Here is a 24,305-nt window from a genome sequence, read left to right as displayed (position 1 = left end):
TAGTGGCTTCCTGGTAAGAGAAGCAATCCTATTAGAAAAGATGGGGTATAGGAGGGGCCCTTAGCATCAGCCTTTCTCTTGTACTAACTCAGAGCTACTGAGCCAAGCTTCTTGCTCAACTACCAAGAGATGGGAAGAAAGGCACTTCTATGGCTATCTAGGACGTCCCCAAAATGTCTAAAGCATATTAACTTTATTGCATGTAACAAAGCACCATATAGGCAAAGTCTTGAGAAATATGAACATCTCAGTCAGGGCCTCACCTTTCTCTACTATCCACCTTCCTCATCCCATAGCCCTAACTCAGACTGGGAATACCTTCTGTTCTCCCATGAAGCCCTCCTTTCATACAGAGCAGGAAACACGCTTACACCTGCTCAGCACAATGCCCCAGACGCAACAGGCATTCAATAAATGCTTACTATTGGTTATGAAGAAAGTACTCACTTATATAAAGCTCAAGTTATAATTATTCCAATGCTCTTTTCAGTCACCTTTCTGTTAATAAGATAGTTCAAGTCTGAAAATTTTGAAAAAAGAGCATTCAATTTGGCACCGGTTATAAAAGGAAAGGTGGCAAATACCAACCAGGTTACCTGGAGGAATTTTTATATATTTGCATACAAATGGAATAATAATGCATACTATCTCTTTTGCTTTTACTTATATTGGGAAATAGTAACTTCATGTGAATTAGTGGCTTAGTCTGCTCCAGGAACTGATTCTCTATAAATACAAATAATATTATAGTCTTTACCTAATACAATTTTATAAGAAATGGGGGGGGGNNAACTCACCTATTAAATGGGCCAGGATGCTTTCCTATTAGTTAAAGCAACTCTTGGTAACAATAACAATGTGTTTTGTTTCTAGACAGTAATTTGGTGTTTTATTCCAGCTTACCAATGTGATAAAACAATTGGGTGTGCTGGCTCTGCTTTACCACATTTATTGCATTATTATTCAGCAAAAAAACAGAACTTCCTCTGCAGGCAAACAATTGTATCTGTATATTTTCTTTATCAGGAAACTTAATTTGGACCTGTTTTAAAATATAATCTAAATGTACTCTTTAAAATAGAGTCTAAATATAATTATATATATAAAATATAATATTTGCCCACTAAATTTTTAAATTACACTTACATTACAAATATATATACAAATGCTCAAATACACACCCAAGTAACACACACATATATATGCACATAACCATAATCTATGTATATACATACACACCCATATTTGTAAACATTATATACATTAAAAAGAGAGACACCATGAAAGAATGTCAACTAGTTTTGTAGTTAGACTGATCGAGGCTTAAGTTTGAGTTTTATTACACACACTAGGTAGGACAACTTGGGAGAATCACTCAACCTTTCTCAGGCTATTTGCTCATTTATAAAATTGGGACAAGTATTCTCCTCAAGATATTTGAGAAGATTAATGCAATGGAATGAAATGTCTAATATAAAGTGCTTAGCGTAGGTCAGGATGGCATCTGCCTGGGGCAACAATCAATAAGGAGAACTAACACAACCCCAGAATACATTGGAAATACAGGATGAATTAAATCGAGTGTCTGAAAAAAGGTTCTTGATGTAACTGGACATTTGTGGTATTCCAATTCCCACAGAAGTAGACAGTGCCCTCAAGTGGGAGTTTTAAAAAAGCACTCCTTAGAGAACGGACCCCCTTCAAGGCAAGATGAAAATGGCACAGTACAAGTGGAAAGACACTCCAGGCTGGGGAGTCAACAGCTGACATGGCCTCCAGAGTCGGATCGGAAAATCTGAAGCACAGGGCTGTGTGGCCTAGCGCTATTTTCCAAGAACAAATGAGTTGTTTTATCATCTAAATTGTAATTCTTAAAAAAAAAAAAAAAAACATAGGTTTCATTTGCAGGTTTAATGTTGTTCCTTGTTGAAGTGATGTAGATGTGTTGTTTCAGATTTTTTTCATCTATCTCCCTCCACACACAACAACTCTGGTTATCATCTCAATTGTCAGACGAGGCAACTGGAACGTTTAAAAGTCAGTATGTTGGGGCGCCTGGGTGGCACAGCGGTTAAGCGTCTGCCTTCGGCTCAGGGCGTGATCCCGGCGTTACGGGATTGAGCCCCACATCAGGCTCCTCTGCTGTGAGCCTGCTTCTTCCTCTCCCACTCCCCCTGCTTGTGTTCCCTCTCTCGCTGTCTGTCTCTATCTCTGTCAAATTAATTAATTAATTAATTAATTAATTTTAAAAAAAAAGTCAGTATGTTGCCCCAGACAGGTCAAACAGGAAGTAACAAAATCAACAACTGATCCTTAGAGTCTTGCTCTTAGTTTTGATGTCACCCAATTAGCTTTCCATTCAGAAAATCAGAAAAGAAAACTGGAGAAAGAATAAAATCCCCCGAATAATAGGAAATGTTTTGCTGACAGAAAAGACAGAAGAAAGAAATTTCAAATAAAGTCTAAACAAAACGTGAAGCTCCCAGCTGATGTCCGAGAGAGGTGCTTCCTTCCCCACAAACGTCCCGGTGAACACAACAGACACAACTGCAAACAAATTCAATGCTGTGGTAATTAGTTTATGGAATAAGTCCCCTACTTTAAACATAAGAATTCCATTTTTGTTGATCGGAAACAAGTTTCTAACTCCAAAATTAAATAAATACTAGGTATATATTTTTAAACATCAGATTTAAAGGACCCCATATTAGTAGTTTGTGCACTTACATCCGTGTTTAGGGACCGCCACACAAGAAGTGTTTAGTCAATGTTCATTTCCTGCCACCTGCTTTTCCTCTAAGATCATTTCTGTATTTATCTACATAGCCCAGAATATTGTTTGTACATGTTGCTTATTGAATTAAAAAATCAATTAACACGGGGCGCCTGGGTGGCACAGCGGTTAAGGTTAAGCGTCTGCCTTCGGCTCAGGGCGTGATCCCGGCGATCTGGGATCGAGCCCCACATCAGGCTCCTCTGCTAGGAGCCTGCTTCTTCCTCTCCCACTCCCCCTGCTTGTGTTCCCTCTCTCGCTGGCTGTCTCTATCTCTGTCGAATAAATAAATAAAATCTAAAAAAAAAAAAAAAAAAATCAATTAACACTTATGCATGAATTCAGAACCACTTTCTGGCTGCTCTGTTCCTGAACTCCTGGGAATATGTTTAATCTTCTTTTGCTATGGGAGGGAAAGACGGGGGAAATACTTCTTGCTTGTTTGTTTCCACTACCAGAGAAACAGTGGGAGTGGAAAAAGCACAAAAGTAATTCCTTATCTTCCATCACTAATTCAGTCTACAGAATTAAAATTAGTGATCTCATGATGACCCTAATCACTCTCATCTATCTGAGAAAGTATTTTTGTATTGCATGAATAAAGTGTTCTTCCTTTTTGTTATTTTTTAAGTTTTAAAGCCCAGAAAATTAAAAAAAAAAAAGATAATGCAATATACCTTTTCTTGAATTAAGTAAAACTGGCATTTTGTCATATTTAAGTATTTAGAAATAAAACATTAAAGATTATGTTCAAGCACCTACTTACACTCCCTACTCCCATTCCCCTCCAATCCTAGTTACAAGTAACTAATGTGATTTCTTTACTATAGCTAATCTGTTTGTATTTTTATTGTGTATCTATCTATAAACAATACATAACATGTATTGTAGTTTTAGTTTAATTTTCACAAACAGAATTATTCCATTCATAATCATAATAAATGTATTTCATACCTAATCATTTCATGATTTTCTTTAATTCAATATTTTTTTAAGATTTTATTTACTTGAGAGGAACAGGAGGAAGGGCAGAGGAAGAGGGAGAAGCCCACTCCTCACTTAGCAGACAGACTGATGCTGAGATCATGACCTGAGCTGAAGGCAGATGTTTAACCAACTGAGCCACCCAGGGCACTAATTCAGTATTTTTGTCTTGAGATTTATCCATGTTGATATGTAAAGATCCAACCAGCTCACATTAACTACCATGTAATGGTTTACATCTTCTAGTGGTTATTTGGCCAACCTTATTGGTTCATAATACTTATAAATCCTAGATAGCCATCCTTTGTGTGTTATATATGCAGTTTGTTATTTACCTTTGATTGTTTTGTATATTACTGTTCAAAAAATTAATTTTACAATAGTTTCATCCATCTGTCTTTTCGGATGTATGTTTTTGGGATCTTGGTAAAGAAATGTTCCCATACCCCTTGATATAAAGATAGTCTCATATTATCTTTTAATAATTTCAAAGTTGTGCTTTTCACATATGGCCTTTATTCTATCTGGGATTATTTTTGCAGTGAGGTTGTACCAGATATGTTTCTTTATATCTCAAGATCAACTCTCCCACTTCTCCATTCTACTCTGTGTCCCAAAAGGTTGATCTGTATGGGCACATCACCCAGCTTCCTTTCCCTCTGTCTTCCAATTGGGTTTACTCAGTGAGAAGTCTCAGTAGAAGGTCAGAGGGGAGAAAGATTAAGTAAGGTCATGACTCTTTTCTAGGAGTAGAAGAGCTGAAGAAAAATGATTTAAAATGTTTATCAGTACATCTCATGGGTTGGAAGTTATAAATTTTATTATTATTCTTTAGTGATAACCTTTACATTTTCAACATGCATACTTAAGAAAATATTTTTTTCTAAGAACTCCTAAAATTGTTTAATATGTTTTTCTCCTCCCCAAAAAAGATAAAAATCTTACCACAAATACCCTTTCCCCGCCTATATTTTCCATGTTGTTGTTGCTTAGATCTATAGGCTCAAAAATTTTAATTTTTAAAAAAGTGGACAGAGTAGTTAATAACATTTACTCACATATTTTAACTATTTCTTTTTCTCTTTCTTCCCACTAGTGCACAACTGAAACTACTGTAGCTGTTATTCTATACAATTTCCTCAATTCTCTACTCTACGACTCCTATAAGACATATGTTGGAGCTTCTCAAATCTACTTTCCACCATAATTCTAAATACCCATTTATCTTTTTTACTTCTTTATCTCCATGCTAGGTTCCAGATGAACTTCTCAGTACAATTTTCCAATTAGCTAATTGTTTTCTCAATACTTTTTATTCCTAGGGTTTTTAATTGGTTTTTATTATCTGTATCTGTTTTACAGAAATACATATCAGTCTGAATTTGTTTCATAAATTAATCTCTTTTTAACTAGTATTTCTACATTTATATCTTTGAGGCTCTTAAATATATTCTTCAAATCATTCTATTATTTGAATTTCATGGACATATATTCATGTCCCCACTGTTCTTTGAGATGGTCAAGTCTTGGAAATAGATTTCCTCTCACACATTAAAATTTTAATTTGCGTGCCTATCTTTAGTGGTAGTTCACTTTGCTTCCTTTCTTATTCTCTGTGTTCATTCTTCAGTATTTAACAGTTTTATGCTTGCCTACATTGTACCCTCAAGACCTCCAATCTAACAACCACGAATTATAATGGCACCTCAAGGCTCCCATTTCACGTTAGTACTGGAATGATATCAAAGACCATAATAGAGCATGATCCAGAGCCTGGCTGGTTACATGACTGTTTTCTCTTTCCTATCATCCCAACCAAAGTATAACTCTAGGCAACCATGGCAGACTTTTTCAGCCTGCTTTTCTTGGCAAGGAACCCTAGCCACAGCCTCCAACTTTCATGCATCAACTTTTTTCTCTAACTACTCACAAGCAGAAGGCAATATTGACTGACATTAGTCCAAAACAATTTAATCCCCATTGCCTTTCACCTTTTGGGTCCCTAAAGCCCAAGAAACATATACTGTTAGCCTTCTGTTAACTACTGTCAATTTCTGTTCTTTTCTACAAAAATATTTATCTTGTTTTTGAACAAAGCTATGTGCATTTAATTTTTAAATAAATGTATTTTTATTTATCATTGCTATGTGTATTCAACAGGAAGGGTAAATTGGCGTAAACTATGAACTCATAGCTACTGCTTGACCAGATGTTAAGACACACTGTTTTTTAATCAAAGTTATCTTAATGCATTTAAAAGCCACAGTGTGTTCCACCCAGGGAAATAACCATTTAGATAGAAACCAAGGTTTCTATATTTGTCCGTAAAATAAAGGCTAAAAAGACCAAAAATTACGAGATTTTATTTATCCTGGTATTTTTAGAAATTGTTGAGAGTATGTCAGAAAATATAAATTTTCAGGGCACCTGGGTGGCAGCTGGTTAACTGTCTGACTCTTGGTTTTGCCTCAGGTCATGATCTCAGTGTCTTGATCTTGAGGTCATGGTACTGAGCCCTGCATCAGGCTCTATACTGGGCATGGAATCTGCTTGAGATTCTCTCTTCCTCTGCCCCTCCCACCACGTGCGTGCCCTTTCTCCCTCTCTCTCTAAAACAAATAAATAAAATCTTTAAAAAAAAAAAAAGAAAATATAAATTTTCAAATCAAAGAATCTATAAATTATAAATTATGGAATGTGATACATAAACCAAAGTATCTGCAAAAGTTTTCAAAATATGAAAGAAAATGACAAAAACTCAGACTTTCAACAATCACCAAGTCATACTCTTCCTGATTTACTAACAGTAACATTTTCTGCATGGAGTACAAGTGTGGGGGGGGGGGCGTGTATGTTTTGTCAAAACAGTGAGACAAAAACCACAATAAAAACCGACAACTTTAATACGCTACTCTCAGCAATTCATAGAAATACTAGACAAAAATCAGCAAGAACACAACATACTGGACAATACAACCAACCAACAGTATCTAATTGACATATATAGAACACAGCAATATACAACACAGAACAGTAAACACACTTTTTTCAAGCACCTTGGTTGGGCATGAATATTATTAAAAGACAATAACAACACAGAACTGAAACAGTAGCCAGAATTATTTGACCTGCAGAGCTCTTTGGCATTGACTAATCAATCATTGCATCTCTAGGACTAAAATAGGTAGGAAACCTCAAAAAGGCATATTTTATTTGTCTAAACAGAAAAGTTCTAAGTCTGATCAAACTAACTCTTTCTTGAATCACCATAAAAGAGTTATGGCTCCTCAAAAGACTTTCAGAAATTTCTTATAGAAGTTGAGGATGGGTCCACCTGAGTAGGGACCTTGCTACACTTTCAATAATTTAAACTATACATCTTCCTCCTAGCTTTCTCCAAAAGGACATGAGCCAATTTACTGGTGATTACACATGGGGAAAGATAAGCAATCATATTTTTCAGCATTTATTAGACAGTGACTCTTCCCTAAGAATCCAAACTACCACTGTTATCCACAGCTAGATAAGGTTTAAGGAGAAGAAATGAGATCTAATCATCAATGACATTTTAGCTCCAATCAGTCTCACAGTGAAGCCAATGGGTGCCCCAAATTACCCTATATTTCCTCTACTCTGGAAAGCATAGTTGGAAGAGACATATTCAGCAACTGGCAGAATCCTGACACTGGATCCCTGACCTATGGATTGAGGATGATTACAATAGCAAATGTCAAACGGAAGTCTCTAGAACTTCCACTCTCCACCACAGTAATGAAAAAAAGCAATAGCATATTCTTGTAGAGAATGCCAAGATTTCTGTCACCATTAAGGACAGAGTCCTACCACATCCCCATTCAACTCATCCATTTGGCCTATGGATAAGACAGAAGGGTCTTGAAACATGACAGTGTACTCTCATAAACTTAATTAGGTGGTAACCACAACTGGAGCTGTATTTCCAGCTGTGGTTGTTTTATTGGAGCGAATCAACAACTGTTCCTTTTTTCTAGCTTGAAACTATTGATCTCAAAAATACTTTCTGTCAAACTTAAGCAAAGAGGAGAAAGACCTATACTCCAAAAACTATAAAACACTGATGAAAGAAATTGAAGATGACACACACAAAAAATGGAAACATATTCCACGCTCACTGATTGGAAGAACGAATATTGTTAAAATGTCCATACCCAAAGCAATCTACAGATTCAATGTGATCCCTACAAAAATACCAAAGACATTTTTCACAGAACTAGAATAAATAATACTAAAATTTGCATGGAACCACAAAAGACCCTAAACAGCCAAAGCAATCTTGAGAAAGACTGAAGCTGGAGGTATCAGAATTCCAGATTTCTAGATATACTACAAAACTTTAATAATTAAAACAGTATGGTACTGGCATAAAAACAGACACATAGGTCAATGGAACAGAATATAGAGCCCAGAAATAAACCCACACTTACATAGTCAATGAATCTAAGACAAAGGAGGCAAGAGTATACAATGGGGAACAGACAGTGTCTTCAACAAATGGTGCTAGGAAAACTGGACAGCTACATGTAAAGAAATGAAACTGAACCACTGTCCTACATCATACACAAAAATAAATTCAAGGGGCAGCTGGGTGGCTCAGTCAGTTAAGCGTCCAACTCTTGATTCTGGCTCAGCTCATGATCTCAGGGTTGTGAGATCGAGCATCCCATCAGGCTCTATACTCAGTGGGAAGTCTGCTGGGGATCCTCCCTCCCTCTCCTTCTGCCCCTCCCCCAGCTCATGTGCGCTCTTTCTTTCTCGCTATAATTCTAAAATAAATAAGACTTGGGAAAAAAAAGAAAAATCTCAAAATGGATTAAAGATGTAAATGGAAGACCTAAAACCATAAAACTTCTAGAAGAAAATAAAGGCAGTAATTTCTTTGATATTGGCCATAGAAATATTTTTCTAGATAGGTCTCCTTAGGCAAGGGAAACAAAAGCAAAAATAAACTATCAAGACTACATCAAAATAAAAAGCTTTTGCACAGAAAACCATCAGTAAAACGAAAGGCAACCTACCGAATGGGAAAAGATATTTGCAAATAATATATTTGATAAAGGGTTAGTATACAAAATATATAAAGAACTTATACAACTCAACACCAAAAAAAACAAAAAATATCTGATTAAAAATGGCTGACGCACCTGGAGGGCTCAGTCAGTTAAGTGTTTCACTCCTGATTCTGGCTCAGATCATGATCTCAGGGTTGTGAGATGGGCCTGTGTCAGACTCTGCACTCAGCACACAGTCTGCTCGAAACTCTGTCTCCCTCTCCCCCTCTTCCTGCTCATGCTCTCTCTCTCTCTCTTGCTCTAACATAAAATAAAATCTTTAAAAAAACAAAAATAAGATAAAAAATAAATAAATATAAAAATGGCAGAGGACCTGAACATTTTTCCGAAGAAAACATACAAATGGCCAACAGAAGACAAGAAATAACAAGTGTTGGTGAGGATATGGAAAATAGGGAACCTCTGCACTGTGGGTGGGAATATAAATTGGTGCAATCACTATGGAAAACAGTATGGAGTTTCCTCAAAAAACTAAAAGTAGAAGTACCATACTATCCAGTAATTTCACTGCTGGGTGTCTACCTTAAGAAAATGAAAACACTGATTCATAAAGATAAATGCACCCGTATATTTATTGCAGCATTATTCACAATAGCCAACATACAGAAGGAACCCAACCGTCCATCAGTAAATGAATGGATAAAGATGTGGTATATATATATATGGAATATTACTTGGCCATAAAAAGAATGAGATCTTGCCATCTGCAACAATATGGATGGGCTTAGAGAGTATAATGCTAAGTGAAATAATCATACAAAAAGACAAATATATAACTTCACTCATATGTGGAATTTAAGAAACAAAGAAAACACGAGAGAAAAAAACAGACTCTTAAATACAGAGAACGAACTGGTGGTTTCCAGAAGGGAAGTGGGGGGTGGGTGTAGGGTGATTATATATAAAGAGGATTAAGATTACACATATTGTGATAAACACAAAGTAATATACAGAAATGTTCAATCATTATCTTGTACCCCTGAAGCTAAAATGACACTGTATGTTAATTAGACTTCAATTAAAAAATAAATAACGAAACTGAAAAAAATATTTTTTCCCCTGTGCTTGTTAGTAAAGGCTGCAGGCATAGTAATACGCTTAGTGTTCCTCCTTAGAGCTCTATCAACTCTCCATCTCCGATAGTCTAGTCCACTGGGAATTGTTTGTTTGTCTTCTCTACAGGACATCAAGCAAGCCCACCATATAGATGGTATCATGCTGACTGAATCCGGTGAATAGAAAGAAGTAAATATGCTAGATATCTTGTTAAGATGTATGCATGTCAGAGAATGGGAAAATAAACGCCATAAAATTCAAAGGTATGGTATCTCTGAAATTTTCAGGGTATCAATGGTCTGGTTTATGTTGAAATACGTCTTACAAATGGTAAGCATGTTTCTGTATTTGGCACCTGCTACCTGTAAGAGACGGACTTCTGAATTTTGGTTGATAGGTACCTGATTTGAGGATCTTACTTCAACCTATTTACCAAATAACCCAGTAAATGGTGTGCCTGGATTTCAGATCAAGAAGAAGTTTTGATCTTGCAACAAAGCAAGTCTTCCATTCAACCTGTCTCACCACCTGGGTCACATTACTCTGCATTTTTAATAGTGCTTGAAGTGTCAATGGCAGTTGGGGATCCTAAGGGAAAGCTCTGGCTGACTTCTATAGGTAAATCACAGAGTACTCTTCTTGGACTTCGGAGAAAAGTTATGCTTCCTCTGCAGATAATCATTCTCATTTGAGAAACAGCTTCTGCCCTGTTACCGGATCATACTAGAGTCCTAACACTTAATACTGGCCATTAAATAAACATGTGACCTTAAATACTCGCTGGGTGTTGTCTGACCCATCAAGCCCTCTATAGCAGTATTTAGTCAAGTGGAACTGATATATAGGTTTTTCTCCACAAGTTTTGAAGCCGCAAATAAGTTGAATGAAAAGTGGCTCAGATTTCCATGCTCATACTCCTGCCACATTTCCTCCTCTCTTTCTCCCTCATGTGAAGTCATCTATGACCGCAGAATAAGAAAGAACAATTTGGTCCTAGTTCACAGATTCTACACACTATTCTGGCACTATCTGGAATGAACAGCTGCAGTATTCCAGGTGTGGCCCTGAAGTACAGCAGCAAAGAAAATCTTTCCAATGGGAAGAACTTCAAGCTGTGCACCTGATTGTTCATTTTGCCTGGAAGGATAGATAGACAGAGGTACATATCTAAAAATGAGTCATGGGCAGTGGCTAACAGTTTGGCTTTATGGCCAGAAGAAACATAACTGGATAAAACATGAAAAAACATGATCTAAGGAAGAGGTATGGGGAAAGGCCTCTCCAAGTGGGCACAAATATGAGAATCTTTTTGTCCCATACAAAAAGATGCTCACCAAACAATCTTAGAAGAGGAAGATCTTAGTAATCGTATGCACAAAGCGACCCATTCTTTTCCCATTCTTTAATCCCTATATTTGCTCAATTGGCTCATGAAGACAATGATCATGGAAGCAGAGATGGAGCCTGTGTATGGGCTCAGCAACACGGATTTCCACTCACCAAGGCCAATTTGGATAGAGCCACTGCTGAGTACCCAACCTGCCAAGAGCAAATATCAACACTGAGTCCCTAAAATGGCACCGTTCCCTGGGAGAACCAGCCAGCCACCTGGTATCAGGTTGATTACACTGGATCACTTCCATCATTGAAGGAGTAGCTCTTTGTTCTCGCTGGAAAAGACATTTATGCTGGATATGGTTTTGTCTTTCCTACTTTCAATGTTTCTGCTAAAACTGCCATCTGTGGGCTTACAGAATGCTTTATTCACCTTCATAGTATTCCATACAACATTGCCTCTGACAAAGAGACTCACTTTATAGCAAATGAAGTACAACATTGGTATCACGCTCGTGGACTTCTCTGGTATCATCATGTTTCCCCCAGCTGGCTTGATAAAATTATGGAATGGCCTTTGGAAGACTCAGTTATGGCACCAGCTGGTGACAGCACTTTATGAGGCTGGAATAATATCCTCCTGGATGTAAGATATGCTTTGAATCAGCTATAAACTTGTAGTGATGTTTCTCCTATACCCAGAATTCGTGAGTCTAGGAATCACAAGATAGATATGGAAATGGATCTTCTCATACTAATGCTAATAATTCACTAGAAACTTTCCTTTTGTTGTTTCCTTTCTCTACAACATTTGGCATTTTTGCTTTAGAAGTCTTACTTCCCAAAGGAGAAAGGATTCCACCAGAGAATACAATATTGTACTGGAATCTGAGACTATCATTGGCTACTTGGGGCACCTCTTGACACTGAAATAACTGGAAAGAAGCAGGGGGAGTATTTCCAGCACACAAGAGATCCTCGGGAGTGTAACTTTGTCTTCCCATAGTTTATGGTAAAAGTTAATAAGAAGTTATAGCAACTCAATAAAGGCAGGGCTGTAATGACACAGATTCTTCAGGAATGAAGATGTGAGTCACCCCACCAAGTAAGGAACCACAATTAACTGAGACACTTGCTGGGGGCAAAGAATATGAAATGGGGAGTGGAAGAAGGAAGTTATCAATATCATCCAGAATCCCATTATTAGTTACAAATATGAAGGCACTGGTACATCGGAGGATTTCTTCCTTGCTTCTTTTTTTTTAATATTTTATTTATTTGGGAGAGAGACAGTATGAAAGAAATAGCGAGAGAACATGAGCAGGAACGAAGGGAGAAGCAGGCTCCCTGCTAAGTGGAGACCCTGACGTGGGGCTGGATCTCAGGACCCCAAGATCATGACCTGAGCCAAAGGTAGCCACTTAACCAACTGAGCCACCCAGGCACCCCTCTTCCTTGCTTCTAAGAAGTGTCTGCATGCATACACAGACCAATTTTTCCTCTCTCCCATTTCTCTACTCTAACATAAGATCTATTAATAGTGGTTAACTATATCTCAAACTATTATCATTGTTTTATTGAAAGGGAACAAGTGACCAGGAGTATAATTATCCTGCCCAAGTCATTTAGCTAAATCCATCCTAGGTCTCCTCAACTCTTGAAGAAGTGCTCCTTTCAGAAAAACATAATGATGTGTACTTTATGAAAAATATATTAAAGTTTATCTTCAGTGCTCTTCATGTCCTTTTTGAGCTCTCCTCCTCTTCTTTATGCATTGTATACCAACTGATCTCATTAACCCTTGCAAATCATGCACTATTCTGTCTCTTCCTTTTGTATCTACTCCTGAGACCATCATAAAGGAAAAGTTCTGATAAACAAAATTGCAATGTGTTTTATTGACAAATAATGGTTAGGTGTTTTCATTTTCATCGTCTTAGAATTGAAAGTCATTTATTCAACAAATATTTATCATTTTTCTGGTTTGCTTTATAAATGATGGACACTGAGGAGGATATGTGTTGTAATGAGCACGGGGTATTATATATGACTGATAGTTCACAGACTTATACCCTGAAACAAATACTATATTATATGTTAATTAACTGAATATAAATTTTTAAAAAATAATAAAATAAAAAAATAAATATAAATGATTGAGTTCCAACACTGAAGCAGTACTGAAAAATCTCATCAATTAGGTCTCCAAATGGTAATTTCTACGTCATATTATCAATGAGTAGAGGACATATTGTTATACAAGGCAGCCATTCCACTCTTGGACAGTTGCTAATGACAAAAAGTCCTTCCTTATGTTCCTCTGAATTCTCTCTCCATTAAGTTTTACTTTTCATGCCCTCTACACTCTACAGAATGACCCCAACTCATTTTTGTCATATGCTAGCTCTTTAAAATGTTTTCATTTATCCGATTTCTAACATTTTCTCATAAAACACTACTAACCACCACAATGACCACTTAGCATCTTATACCTCTCTGTTTTGTTCCTGGTTTTAGAATCACTGTTAATGTATGGCACTCAGAACTGAACACATGACTTGAGCTAAAACCTGGTCAACTGATATTCCAGAGTACATGGTACTCTCACATCCCTCATTCCACATACTTTATTCCTATTCATGTAATCTAATTTCAGTTGACTTTTAGAACAAGCATGTTACATGGTAATCTCATGGTGAATTTACCAATCAGTAAATAACACTACTTTTTCTTCTCCTAAAAATTTATTGTAAAACCAGGTCTCTCTTCCTTGTCTATGTGGGCAGTTGATTTTTTTTTTAGATCCTAGGATCTTAAATACTGTATGTTTACTTGAATGAGAGAGGGTGAGAATCAATCATTTAAAACTTAATTCTGTCCTCCAAAAGATCAGCTTCCCTTCTCAGATGTGTGTTGTCCAATGAATTTTATACCTTTATTCCTTCATCTAACTGGTTGATAAAAAATTTACAAAAGGTCAAGGACAGGAATCTGAAACACTTCCTGCTTGACATGGATTTTCTAATTAATATTTTTTAGCATGCTTGTTCAACTTCGTATGTATTTCCTAATTGTATCAATATCTAGTCTATTTTTCTTCAATGAACGTGTCACTAAGATGGAGTTTAATAAATGTTCGATATTTTAAAGCAATTTTTTGACATAGATGTTTTGATAAGGCCACATTTGTGCACCCATTTTAAAACTATGAACATCCTCATAAGACTACATAATGTGGCCATTATGACTTGAAGATACTGTGCAATCTAAATAAATTAAAATGTCAGGTTTTTTTAATTACCAAATTAGCAAAAGTAAGAAACAGACATCTTCATAGTTCTCTTCCCTGTCATCTTGTCTTCCCTTGAATTCTCCGTCACTAACATGGAGTTCAGAAAGGGGAAATGGTAATGAATTTCTCTCATTTGAATAATACTTAGTAAGCAAAAACAAAACAAAACACAAAAGTTATTTTAATGTTTGGCACAACTGCTCTGAAGTGTTACACCAAAACAGCTTCAATTTGGAGGGGGCAATGCCAAATAACTAAGGGTCTAGCTCTGCAATGCAGGCATCCATAACAGGATTAGTTGGAGATGTGTGAGGAGGGGAAAAAAACGATCTGAGCAGGAACTTTTCCCATTACCCTTGACCTAAAGGATGAGCGTCCGCACTTAAGAATCATGCTGCCCAGAGGAAAAGCTTTGCCTTTATGAAGCTGATGGTGCACTTCATTTCATTTTGTACACAGGAGAATAATTCCATTTACAGTGGTAAATAATTAGGTGTTTTATGCCAAGCCTCTCTTGGGTTGTAAAGGCTTTTTAACTTCAAAAAAAAACAAATGTCTAAGGAAACTGCAATTAAAAAAAAAATAAAGAGTTGAATGAATAGGCCACTTCATGTTTCTTAGTTCCAAGTTCACAGTTAGGAATTTCTAGGAAAAAAGATTTTAAAATCCCCCAAATCTTCTTGTTTCAACAGAAGTTGCAGAGAAAAAAGTAGATCATTTGAATCACATGCTCTTCAATTGTCCCCTCAACTCTAACCCATTTTCATAGAATAGCCAGATGAGGGTTTAGACCAGGAGGCCTGTGCAAAGACTCAGAGGAATTCCAAAAGCTCACCTCTGGGATTGGGATTAGGAAATATCTCTAATCCAGAGGCCATGTGGAAGCTGGGGTAACTTCCACACCCTCCCTTCAAGGGAACAAAAGCTTCTCTTTGCCCACTTTTTTCACTATAGACCTGAAAGTGGTTTACCTCTCAAACAAATTGCACTTCCCTAAACACACTACATGGAAACAGATACTGCCCCTCTTCCTAATGAGTACTTTAGGAGTTCAGGCCTCAAGCAGTATTCATGGGCATAAATCTCATGATTACACAGAACTCACTGATGTACCAACACTGTCAAACAGTACCAACACTGCATAATTTGTTGTTTTTGTACACATGGTAATAGAGACTATGAGCAACTTGAGGTGAGGTCTTGAATCTTATTAACCACTTTATTACCTGTGTCTAGCACAGTGCCTGGCACAGAGTAGGGGCTTAATAAATGGTTGTTGAATAAACAAAATTCTAAGCTAATACTTTCTTTTTATGTTTAATTCAGTCATGGAAAACTATTACTTGAGCACCTATTATGTACCAGATACTATCCAAAGCTGTGAGTAGACAGACATGAATTCTTCCTCAGACCTTATAGTCTAATTGAATTAGTGAACTAACTTCTACTTCTGATGACTGACCCTATTATGGTAACCTTGGGAATGGACAACACTACTGCTGAGCCTCAATTCTCTCACATTCAGTTTAATGTTGGACAAAATGACCGACCCTGTAAGCTTATTTAGTTCTAAAATTATTGTAAAGGGTATGAAATGTATAAAGCATTATGTAAATTAACTAAAGTTTTAAGATTATAAAATTATTTTTTAACTTGAATATGGCTCAAAATGGATATTCCCCCAGTTCAAAAGAAATTAAGCTTCTCAAACGGATACATGCACATCACTGTATGAACCACATAAAGAATCCAATGGCTCTAGCATTGTATTTTTAAACCAGATCTCTACTGTAAAATGTAACTTTCTTGAGAGCACAATATTTTACATTTGGTATCCTCTACAGGCTCTAGTACTTTTCAAAAAAATAGCATTTGAAAAATGAATCAATGCAATGGAAACAATTTAAGAATCACCGAGGATCTAAACTGAATGGTGAATGGCATTTAGAGATTCAAGAACCCCGTGAAATTACATGCAAAACTGTGTGTAGGCCACTGTGTAGAGTTCTTTGGTTTTACCGGAGTCTCAGAGAGATCTATTATCCAAATGGTTCCTTCACTCAGTATATATTAATTAAATATCAACTACTTGCCAGGCATTGTATTATGGTTTAGGGTTAGAATCTAAAAATTGTCTTCATAAATAATGATTACTGATTACAACAAATCTTTACAAGATCTGCTTTCTCATATTCACACCACTAAAAACAATGCATATCATATTAAATATATGTATATCTTAAATCATCATTAGATTCTATGCACTTAATATATTTTCTAATAAAATATATATGCATATATATATACACACACATACATATAATTTAAGAAATTATTTAGTGAATCGTTTTGCTCAAGCTGTTTAAACTATTTCTAATTCATCAACTATCTTACACCACAGCTGCGTTTTCATTTATTCCTAACAATAACAATGAAGCTACTGTCCTTAAAAAAAAATTATGACATATAAAGAAAACTTCATGAAATTGTTTTATAAGCAGTTTTCTCAGGGACATTCCACTTACTGAAATAAATAGTTTTCATGTGCTCCAGATGGAGAACAAAAAGTATTATTAAAATCTCAAGGAATCCTTTCAAATTTAATGACAATATCTCCCCTTTGGAAATTTTATAACTCTCCTCAATGCATTAAGCATCATCTACCTACAGTCAATCAATATTTAACTGAGCAAGCATTTAAGTTTTCTGAGTAAGACTATTTTTACCTTTGAGAATGGCTGCCATATTCTTGCCACAAACATATGGAAAGGAATATTTCTCCAGATACAAAGATTAAAATCCTAACCCACAGTAGACGTTCACTTTATAATATGAAAGTTTCTGTGTAGCATGATCCAAAATGACAGTTTCAAAACAAGGTTAGCTTATACTATTAGAAAACCATTCATTTCTAATTCCTACACTCTACCAGAACTCAGCTGCAATTAGTGATAGTGGCCAGAAGATGGTGCAGTCTCATTTCCTAAAATTTACTTCATGGGCTTTGTGTAATTTACAAAGTTCACTTTAAAGAGAAATGTTTTATTAATGGCACTTGTTATCACAATTGGTAGATATGAATGAAAAATAAGACATTCAGAAAAAAATAAGGAATTTAAATTTCTCAAAAGTTTTACTTATTACTAATCACTTCTATGTGAATAAAATGCTTTAAAATACATTGAATAGCTTTTTTCTCTCCTGTGTACAAGGAACAGAAGGAAAGAAAAAGTTCAAAGTAATAGTCATTACCTCAACTTTTAAATTCTTCCTTTTAGTTCATTTTATATGCTGGGTTGCTTTACACTTATAAATGTATTTTACAACTATAAACTCCATTTTTCAACAAAATAAAGACAAGTCTAGTTATAAAACAGGAATTCTACAACTGATATTTTAGGGAGAAAATTCATAAAAGTAAAATTATTTCCTGAAATGGCTTTATTCAAGGCACAGATAATGTTTAAATGCTTCTTTCACTTAGTAAATGCTAAAGAAGAATCTTTCGATCTCAAATCTATCAGGTTGGTTGTAAAAAAGAAAAAATAGCATTTTTAAGGTCTAGTATGCCATTCACATACATAGTGTATACATTAATAGGTGTGGGTGTGTGGGTTGTGCTGCATGCTTCTAGAAATATTCCAAAAAGGGGGAAGAGGCAGAAATATTACAAATCGTCCTGATTTGGCCTGGAATACAATCTGCCACTAGTTAGTGAGTCTTTGCTGGGAAGGTAGGAAGACTCCCTAATCATTCCTGAAAATGCATAATCCAAAGCTGGTCGAAAAGGCAATGCTGGTACCAACCCCGGAGTTAGGTAAGGAGACATAAAACCAGAGAGCCCTCTTCCTGGAGAGGAATATGCCAGCCGTAATGGATTGATACCTAGTCTAGGATTTAAGCTGTAGAGACTTGAATCACCTCCATAAGAAGCAGAAGCAGTTTGAAGAGGAGAGAAAGCTGATTTATTCCCTAGAGTTCCAAAACCAATTCCACCTAAACTAAAATTTGAAGCTCTCTGAAAAGCTGGATTTTCCAATTCTCCTGAACTTACTAAGTCCCTGGTGTCTGGTTGGTGTTCTTTTCCATTTAGGACGTGTTCAATGGCTTGAACCACATCCCCCTTGCAGAAGCGCAGAATACCTTCTAGCCGGCTACGCCTATAACTTGGGAAAATCCTGGTAAGGATATCAAGAGGGTCTCTTGGTCTTGAGGACAGTGTGGGAAGGCTGACTCTGGTAGCAGTGAAGTCTCTGGCCCACTCACTTTCATTTCCTGATTCCAGATCAGATGATGACAGGGACCTGGGACTCTCTTCCCCTCCTGATAGCTCCCCAGGGTGAAGAGGCTGAATACTATCTTCCTTGTTTGAGCTTTCTGAAATAGATGGCCTGATGTTTTGTTTTCCAATGACACCAACAGACTTAGGAGATGATCCCAGAGTACACTGATGGGATTTAGAGACTGGCTCTTCTTGTCCACTCTGGCATGAGTCACATTTACTCTCTTTTAGTTCTGGGGGATAGAAAAGAAAAAAAGGAATCAAATAAAGGAAAACTTCCCAAAACACAGATAGTATTGTCTACTTGAAAATAATGCTGGATAAAATAATTCATTCACTCATAGTATATTAGGAATATTTATTTGCTGCAAGAGACTTTAATGAATAAGAATTTTAAAAGGTCATTCAGAAATAAAGGCATTAGAATAGTGGGAAAATGCTATCTATGAGGTCATTTCAAGATCACAAAATTATATAACATACAAATGCTGTAGCTAATTTAGGAATCAGAAGATAAAAGTCTATTATTACCCCAACTATTAATGTGAAACCAGTATCTCACATTATTTGCCCCATTTGGTGATTTGAGATTTTCCTAAATTTTACCCAAATTTCATTGTTATCCCAGTGAGCTTTTTTTTTTTTTCAAAATGACACTATGCAAAAAGAAGTAAATAAAATGACTATTTAGATAAGAAGCCAAAGGAAGGAACAATATCAGTATGAAAATGAATATTCTATTTAATAAATACTCAGGTTCCAATTAAGTTACCTGAATAATGTGAAAAACAATAAAATTCTTCATTTCACTTCAAATCTGAACCAATAATGACCACTACTGTACCAATCTCAAATCATACCAGAGCTCACATATTTCATTTTATGTGAGAGATGATACAGACTTGGTATTTTTTTAATAATCCCCTATGAAATATGGACTTTTTCAATAGCTAGGAAATATCAAAAAAAAAAGTTTACAGTCAAATTGTTTCTAAAAGAAAATTATGAACTGCACTATTGCACTACTGCAATCTGTACATATCTTCAAAGTGTCTTGAAAAAACAATGTATTAGTTATTTGCATCAAATCACAACTCCCTTCCAATACTAAGGGCACTTTTCCAAAAATATTTTTATACAAAAATCTGATTTTATCCCTCTGCATGTTGAGCATATTAATAAAACAGTAACATTTTACATGCCCTTTTGCACAGCTTATGCAAGGAAAATAATAATGTATATATTCACTAAATAACTTTTACTTTGGTTTATGTTCCCTCTTATCCTATAGACATATTTTATCTCTATTTCCATTAGAAAGAGTAAACTGTCAAGTGGGATACTCAGAGTACTTCTGTCAAACTTTCTTTTTCTACAAATGTGAAGAATTCAACAAAACAAATACTGCCTAAAGCAGTGATTTGCACACATGATTTGCAATGCTCCTATGGTTTCTCAAGAAGCAGTCCTTAAATTCTAAAGAAGTATCTATATTTTAAAATTCAAGTGTGCAATTTAACACTTTGAGGTTTAAAATTCCATCATTGTATCAAACAGGTGACAAAAGAAAAGATGTTGCTCCTGTAAAACTACAAAGACTCCCTAGTACTTTCAACTTTAAAAGAAACAATGAAACTTTTCTAATGAAGTCTACCAAGTGGGGAGAGATTGGCCTTGGTCCACCATTACATTTTTCTTCTATGACCCACTAAATACGTCCTCCCCCTCTGAACACGTAAGGTATCAAAACTTCATGTCTACAGCAATTTGTGCACAAAACAATTTTTATTAGTATACTGTACTCATAGAGTACAATATAATGCAATAAAGTATGGATTGCATGAAACTCTGGAAAATAGGGTATCTTTAAGATACTGTGACATCATTTACGTCATCACTCCATTTTCTCAACTCCTATATCTGGTTTTATTTCTACTTTTATCATTGTACATTTTGTCTGGTGTTGGATACATACAGTCTTCTTTCTTTTGTATGTAAGTTTTTTTGTGTGCAGAAAAATCTTATTCACCTCTGAATCACTGTTAGTCTTTGTCTAATGAGTAAATTAAATAGACAACTGCAGCTCATGGATATTGGGTAAGAGGATGCAATCAGTTTAGAAAAGCTATAGATGTGGCTTTTCAAAAAAGCAGGTCAACTGAGGCAAAGAATAAAATAAAATATTTCACCCTATAAAACAGAACACTTTGGGTACCCCCAAAACCATATAAATCAATGTCTAACAGAGAGTCAGCCAGATTTCACTGTCGATTTAGTTTACAGAATTTTTCTTTTTTATAGCAGTTATTATTTGCTTAATGACTTTGTTCTTCAGCACTCTTTGACTTTTCATGAGAAATGGTTAATCTGTTTTGTCCACTGAAATGAACTAGAACCACAGAGAGAGTCTTTTTCAAATTACATACTGTGATCCAAAAAGATCTGTAATTTTCACAATTCGGGGAAGTTTTCTAATTAATAACTTACTTTTCACTACCATGGAATTTCATGTGATACAACTTGTCTTGAATTTATACAAAAATACTGAAATAACATTTACACTGCTAGTGTTACCTGTAGAGGGCTGGAAATTCACTAAAATACAGTGAGATTTACATCAGCAGGAAAACTTGATTTGAGATAACGGTAATTAAAAAAATGCTATGTCTTTTTTACATAACAAAGGGGATGAAGGTGACTTATGGTCAAAAGAGGAAAAAAAATTTAAACTTGTTGGGTAAGAAATTCCTAATACTGGACTTTGAAATTCTTCTTCCCAATGGTTTTACAAATCTGGAAAGCCTAAATTTCTTTCTTATGGAAAAGAGCTGAAACTTCAAATTTCGAGCTTTCTACACTTTTGGAGGCTAGCAGTCATGAGATGGTACTTAAAATTTTTAAGGAAAGGAAAGGAGGTGAAAAAAGATTTGGTAGATTTCAGACTCTTTCCCACTTCTAGCTGTCACCAAAGTTTTGCCCCAAAGATGAGGAACTATCCTCTCAATCTTCAGTGAATTTCCCAGCAAGACTTGAAGATTAACTCTGGTTTTATAGCTGAAAAGAGTATAAAGCAAGCCCAAAACCCAGCTTCTCTCACTAAGCTTTTCACCCAATGCCCACTTGAAGTTCTAACTCACCCAAAGTAACAGCAACTTGGGCACACATTCTATTTCTAGCATTACTCATCTGATCACTCTGGCTTCACTTACGCATTATCTTATCCTATCACCTGACGGTACAGAACACCCTTCCAAGGTGATGTGTCTCTAATACCCTCATTAACATTCCTATTACAGAGCAGTTTCCCAGAACCCAAATGACTGCTTCTTTTAAACAAATTTTCTTGCCCACTGCCAAGGCCTGGCTACTTGTTTCCAAGAGTTTTGTTTTTTCCCCAAAAACAATCATTTTTCTTTGCAAAGGATAAATGAAAGACCAACTTACGTTTTAGCTCCGTATTATCTGGCTGGACAACTTGGAAAGTAGGGGTCGCCAGACTAGCCTGTCTCAAGGCACCCAGTCCCAACGCCGTCACCGCCGCAGGGCCGCTGGAGGCCTGGGAATTCTCCGTTCTGCTGCTGCCTCCAGATGTTTGACCCCCAGGCCCGCAGGGTCCGGGGTACAGGAGCCTCTGCAGCCCCCGGGCCTCGCTCTCTTCCTGGGCCTGTTGCCGGCGCAGCGCCACCTGGGCGGCCATGACGCGCTGGCGCTCGGCAATCAGGGTGCACTTGGCACACGCGCAGTCCCGCCAGCGGCAGAAGCGTTTGTGGCCCTTGAGTGCCGACACGACGCCGTGGTTGCGACAAACGAGCGCACTTGGTGTCCGCGGGTAGCCGCAGCCCACGGCACCCACCCTCTCCAGTCCGGGAGCGACGGGCAGCCTCCACTTCCCGTGGCGGCTGCGGTGCCCGAAGAAAGAGGCTGTGGCCGCAGGAAAGTTGGAGGAACTGGTATCCCCGGGGTACTGGCAACGCCGAAGACGGGGGCGGAGGGGCGGCTGCCACCAGCCCCGGGGCCAGGTCGTGCCGCTGCCGCTACCGCTGCGGTCTCTGCTGCCACACTGTGACTGCTCCATTCCGAGAAGTGTCTTGGCGAGCAAAGCGCTGTCCACAGCAACCCCTGCCGGGAGGGGGAGGGGGGCGGGGGCGGGGGGACCGGCCGCGGTCCCGCTGCCTCCCACCCACGAACGAACAAAGTTTGACACAATTCTTGCCAGGTGATGGAGACGCTAAGAGGCGCAGATGCTCAGTGAGCCTCAAGAGTCCCGGGGCGCTAAGTTAATAGCCCCTATGCTTCGCGCTCTCAACCCTCTGAACTGGTGAAGGGACGGCAGGAGAGGCTACCCCGCCCACTGGGTCTACGGCCGAGCTCCGAAGCCCTGGGAGGGCGGGGCGGGCGGAGTGTGGAACCGCCTGGGAGGAGGGACGGTGGGAGACACAGGAAACCTTCTTGATGGGCTGTCATGGTCCCTTCCCCCAAAAAAAGCCTTTTTCTCCTACTTGCCTCCCCATGAATTCCTCGATGTCTATTTTTGTGAAAAAATCAAGCCCTCTGCCATGCCTCTTACTGACCTTCTTAAATTAAGCAAGATTGGAAGTTCTTTTCTCAGTCCCACGCTTCGCCTAAGCAAGTTTGAAAATTTGGATGCGGAGTTTTTTTCTTTTCCTTTTCCCAGGTGAAGTTTTCAAGATCGTAGCATGGCCAATGGCACAGCTTGACAGATGGCAAATACTATGCACCTGAAAGATGCTTTATTTTAGATGGGTCTTAGGACTGCATCAAAACAATGGATAAATAATGAAGAGAATTCATTCACATTCGGATTTTTCTCGTTCGTTCTATTCACGAATGCAAATTTAGATTGCATGTAATATTATACTCTGAAATGCTGTTGCCCAAATAAGTGTTTATGCATTTCTTATGAGGACTCTTTATAGGCAGCAATTATGTTAAAGCTGTTTCAAAAATACTTCACATTTCTATTGTAAAATACTGGGAAAGATCATTTAGACCATTCTTTAAATATGCTATCATAATATGCACTCTTAAAACATGCATTTAATGCCCTTAATGGAAAAAAAAAAGATCATATTGCTTTTAAATCAAAAGAGCATTTGAGGCAGAAAATTCATGAGTGTTTGTTCTTAATGGAAAGGAGAGTCAGGACTCTGTCAGGTCTTCAAAATAATATTCAACAACCTTGACAGGCAATTCATATTCTAGCCCTCAAATGGCAAGTAACAATGACATTTTTACCACCACAACCACAGACATCCGAGGCAGACATAGCTAATCAATCTGGGCTTTCTTCTGCCTGCCCACTTCACATTATCACCACCATCACCATCCTCTCATACCAACATCCTAACATCCCATCAGAGGTTCTCCACCCCTTCCTAAGCACTGGAACTACGTAGTCTAGAGAACTGCTAAAAGATATAGATTCTCCAATCCAAGTATTCTGATTCTTTGGGT

At 37.2% G+C, this 24,305-nt stretch overlaps 1 protein-coding gene across 1 annotated transcript in view; it reads right to left on the bottom strand.

Annotated features, from left to right (window-relative positions):
• Positions 1–18,108: 18,108 nt before the first annotated feature.
• The window catches only part of DMRTA1 (DMRT like family A1), a 6,951-nt gene continuing 754 nt past the window's right edge, over positions 18,109–24,305 (bottom strand). The window contains exons 2-3 of the mRNA XM_040631391.1: positions 23,402–23,404; positions 18,109–19,063 (exon numbers count right to left, since the gene is read on the bottom strand). Of these exons, the coding sequence (XP_040487325.1) occupies positions 18,216–19,063; positions 23,402–23,404 (851 nt within the window). The 3' untranslated portion in view covers positions 18,109–18,215. The remainder of the gene's footprint in view (positions 19,064–23,401; positions 23,405–24,305) is intronic.

The sequence above is a fragment of the Ursus maritimus genome, unplaced genomic scaffold (assembly GCF_017311325.1).
Source record: "Ursus maritimus isolate PB19 unplaced genomic scaffold, ASM1731132v1 scaffold_17, whole genome shotgun sequence".
Lineage (NCBI taxonomy): Eukaryota > Metazoa > Chordata > Mammalia > Carnivora > Ursidae > Ursus > Ursus maritimus.
The sequence above is the reverse complement of the archived record's forward strand: the minus strand, read 5'-3'. Positions and strand labels throughout refer to the sequence as shown.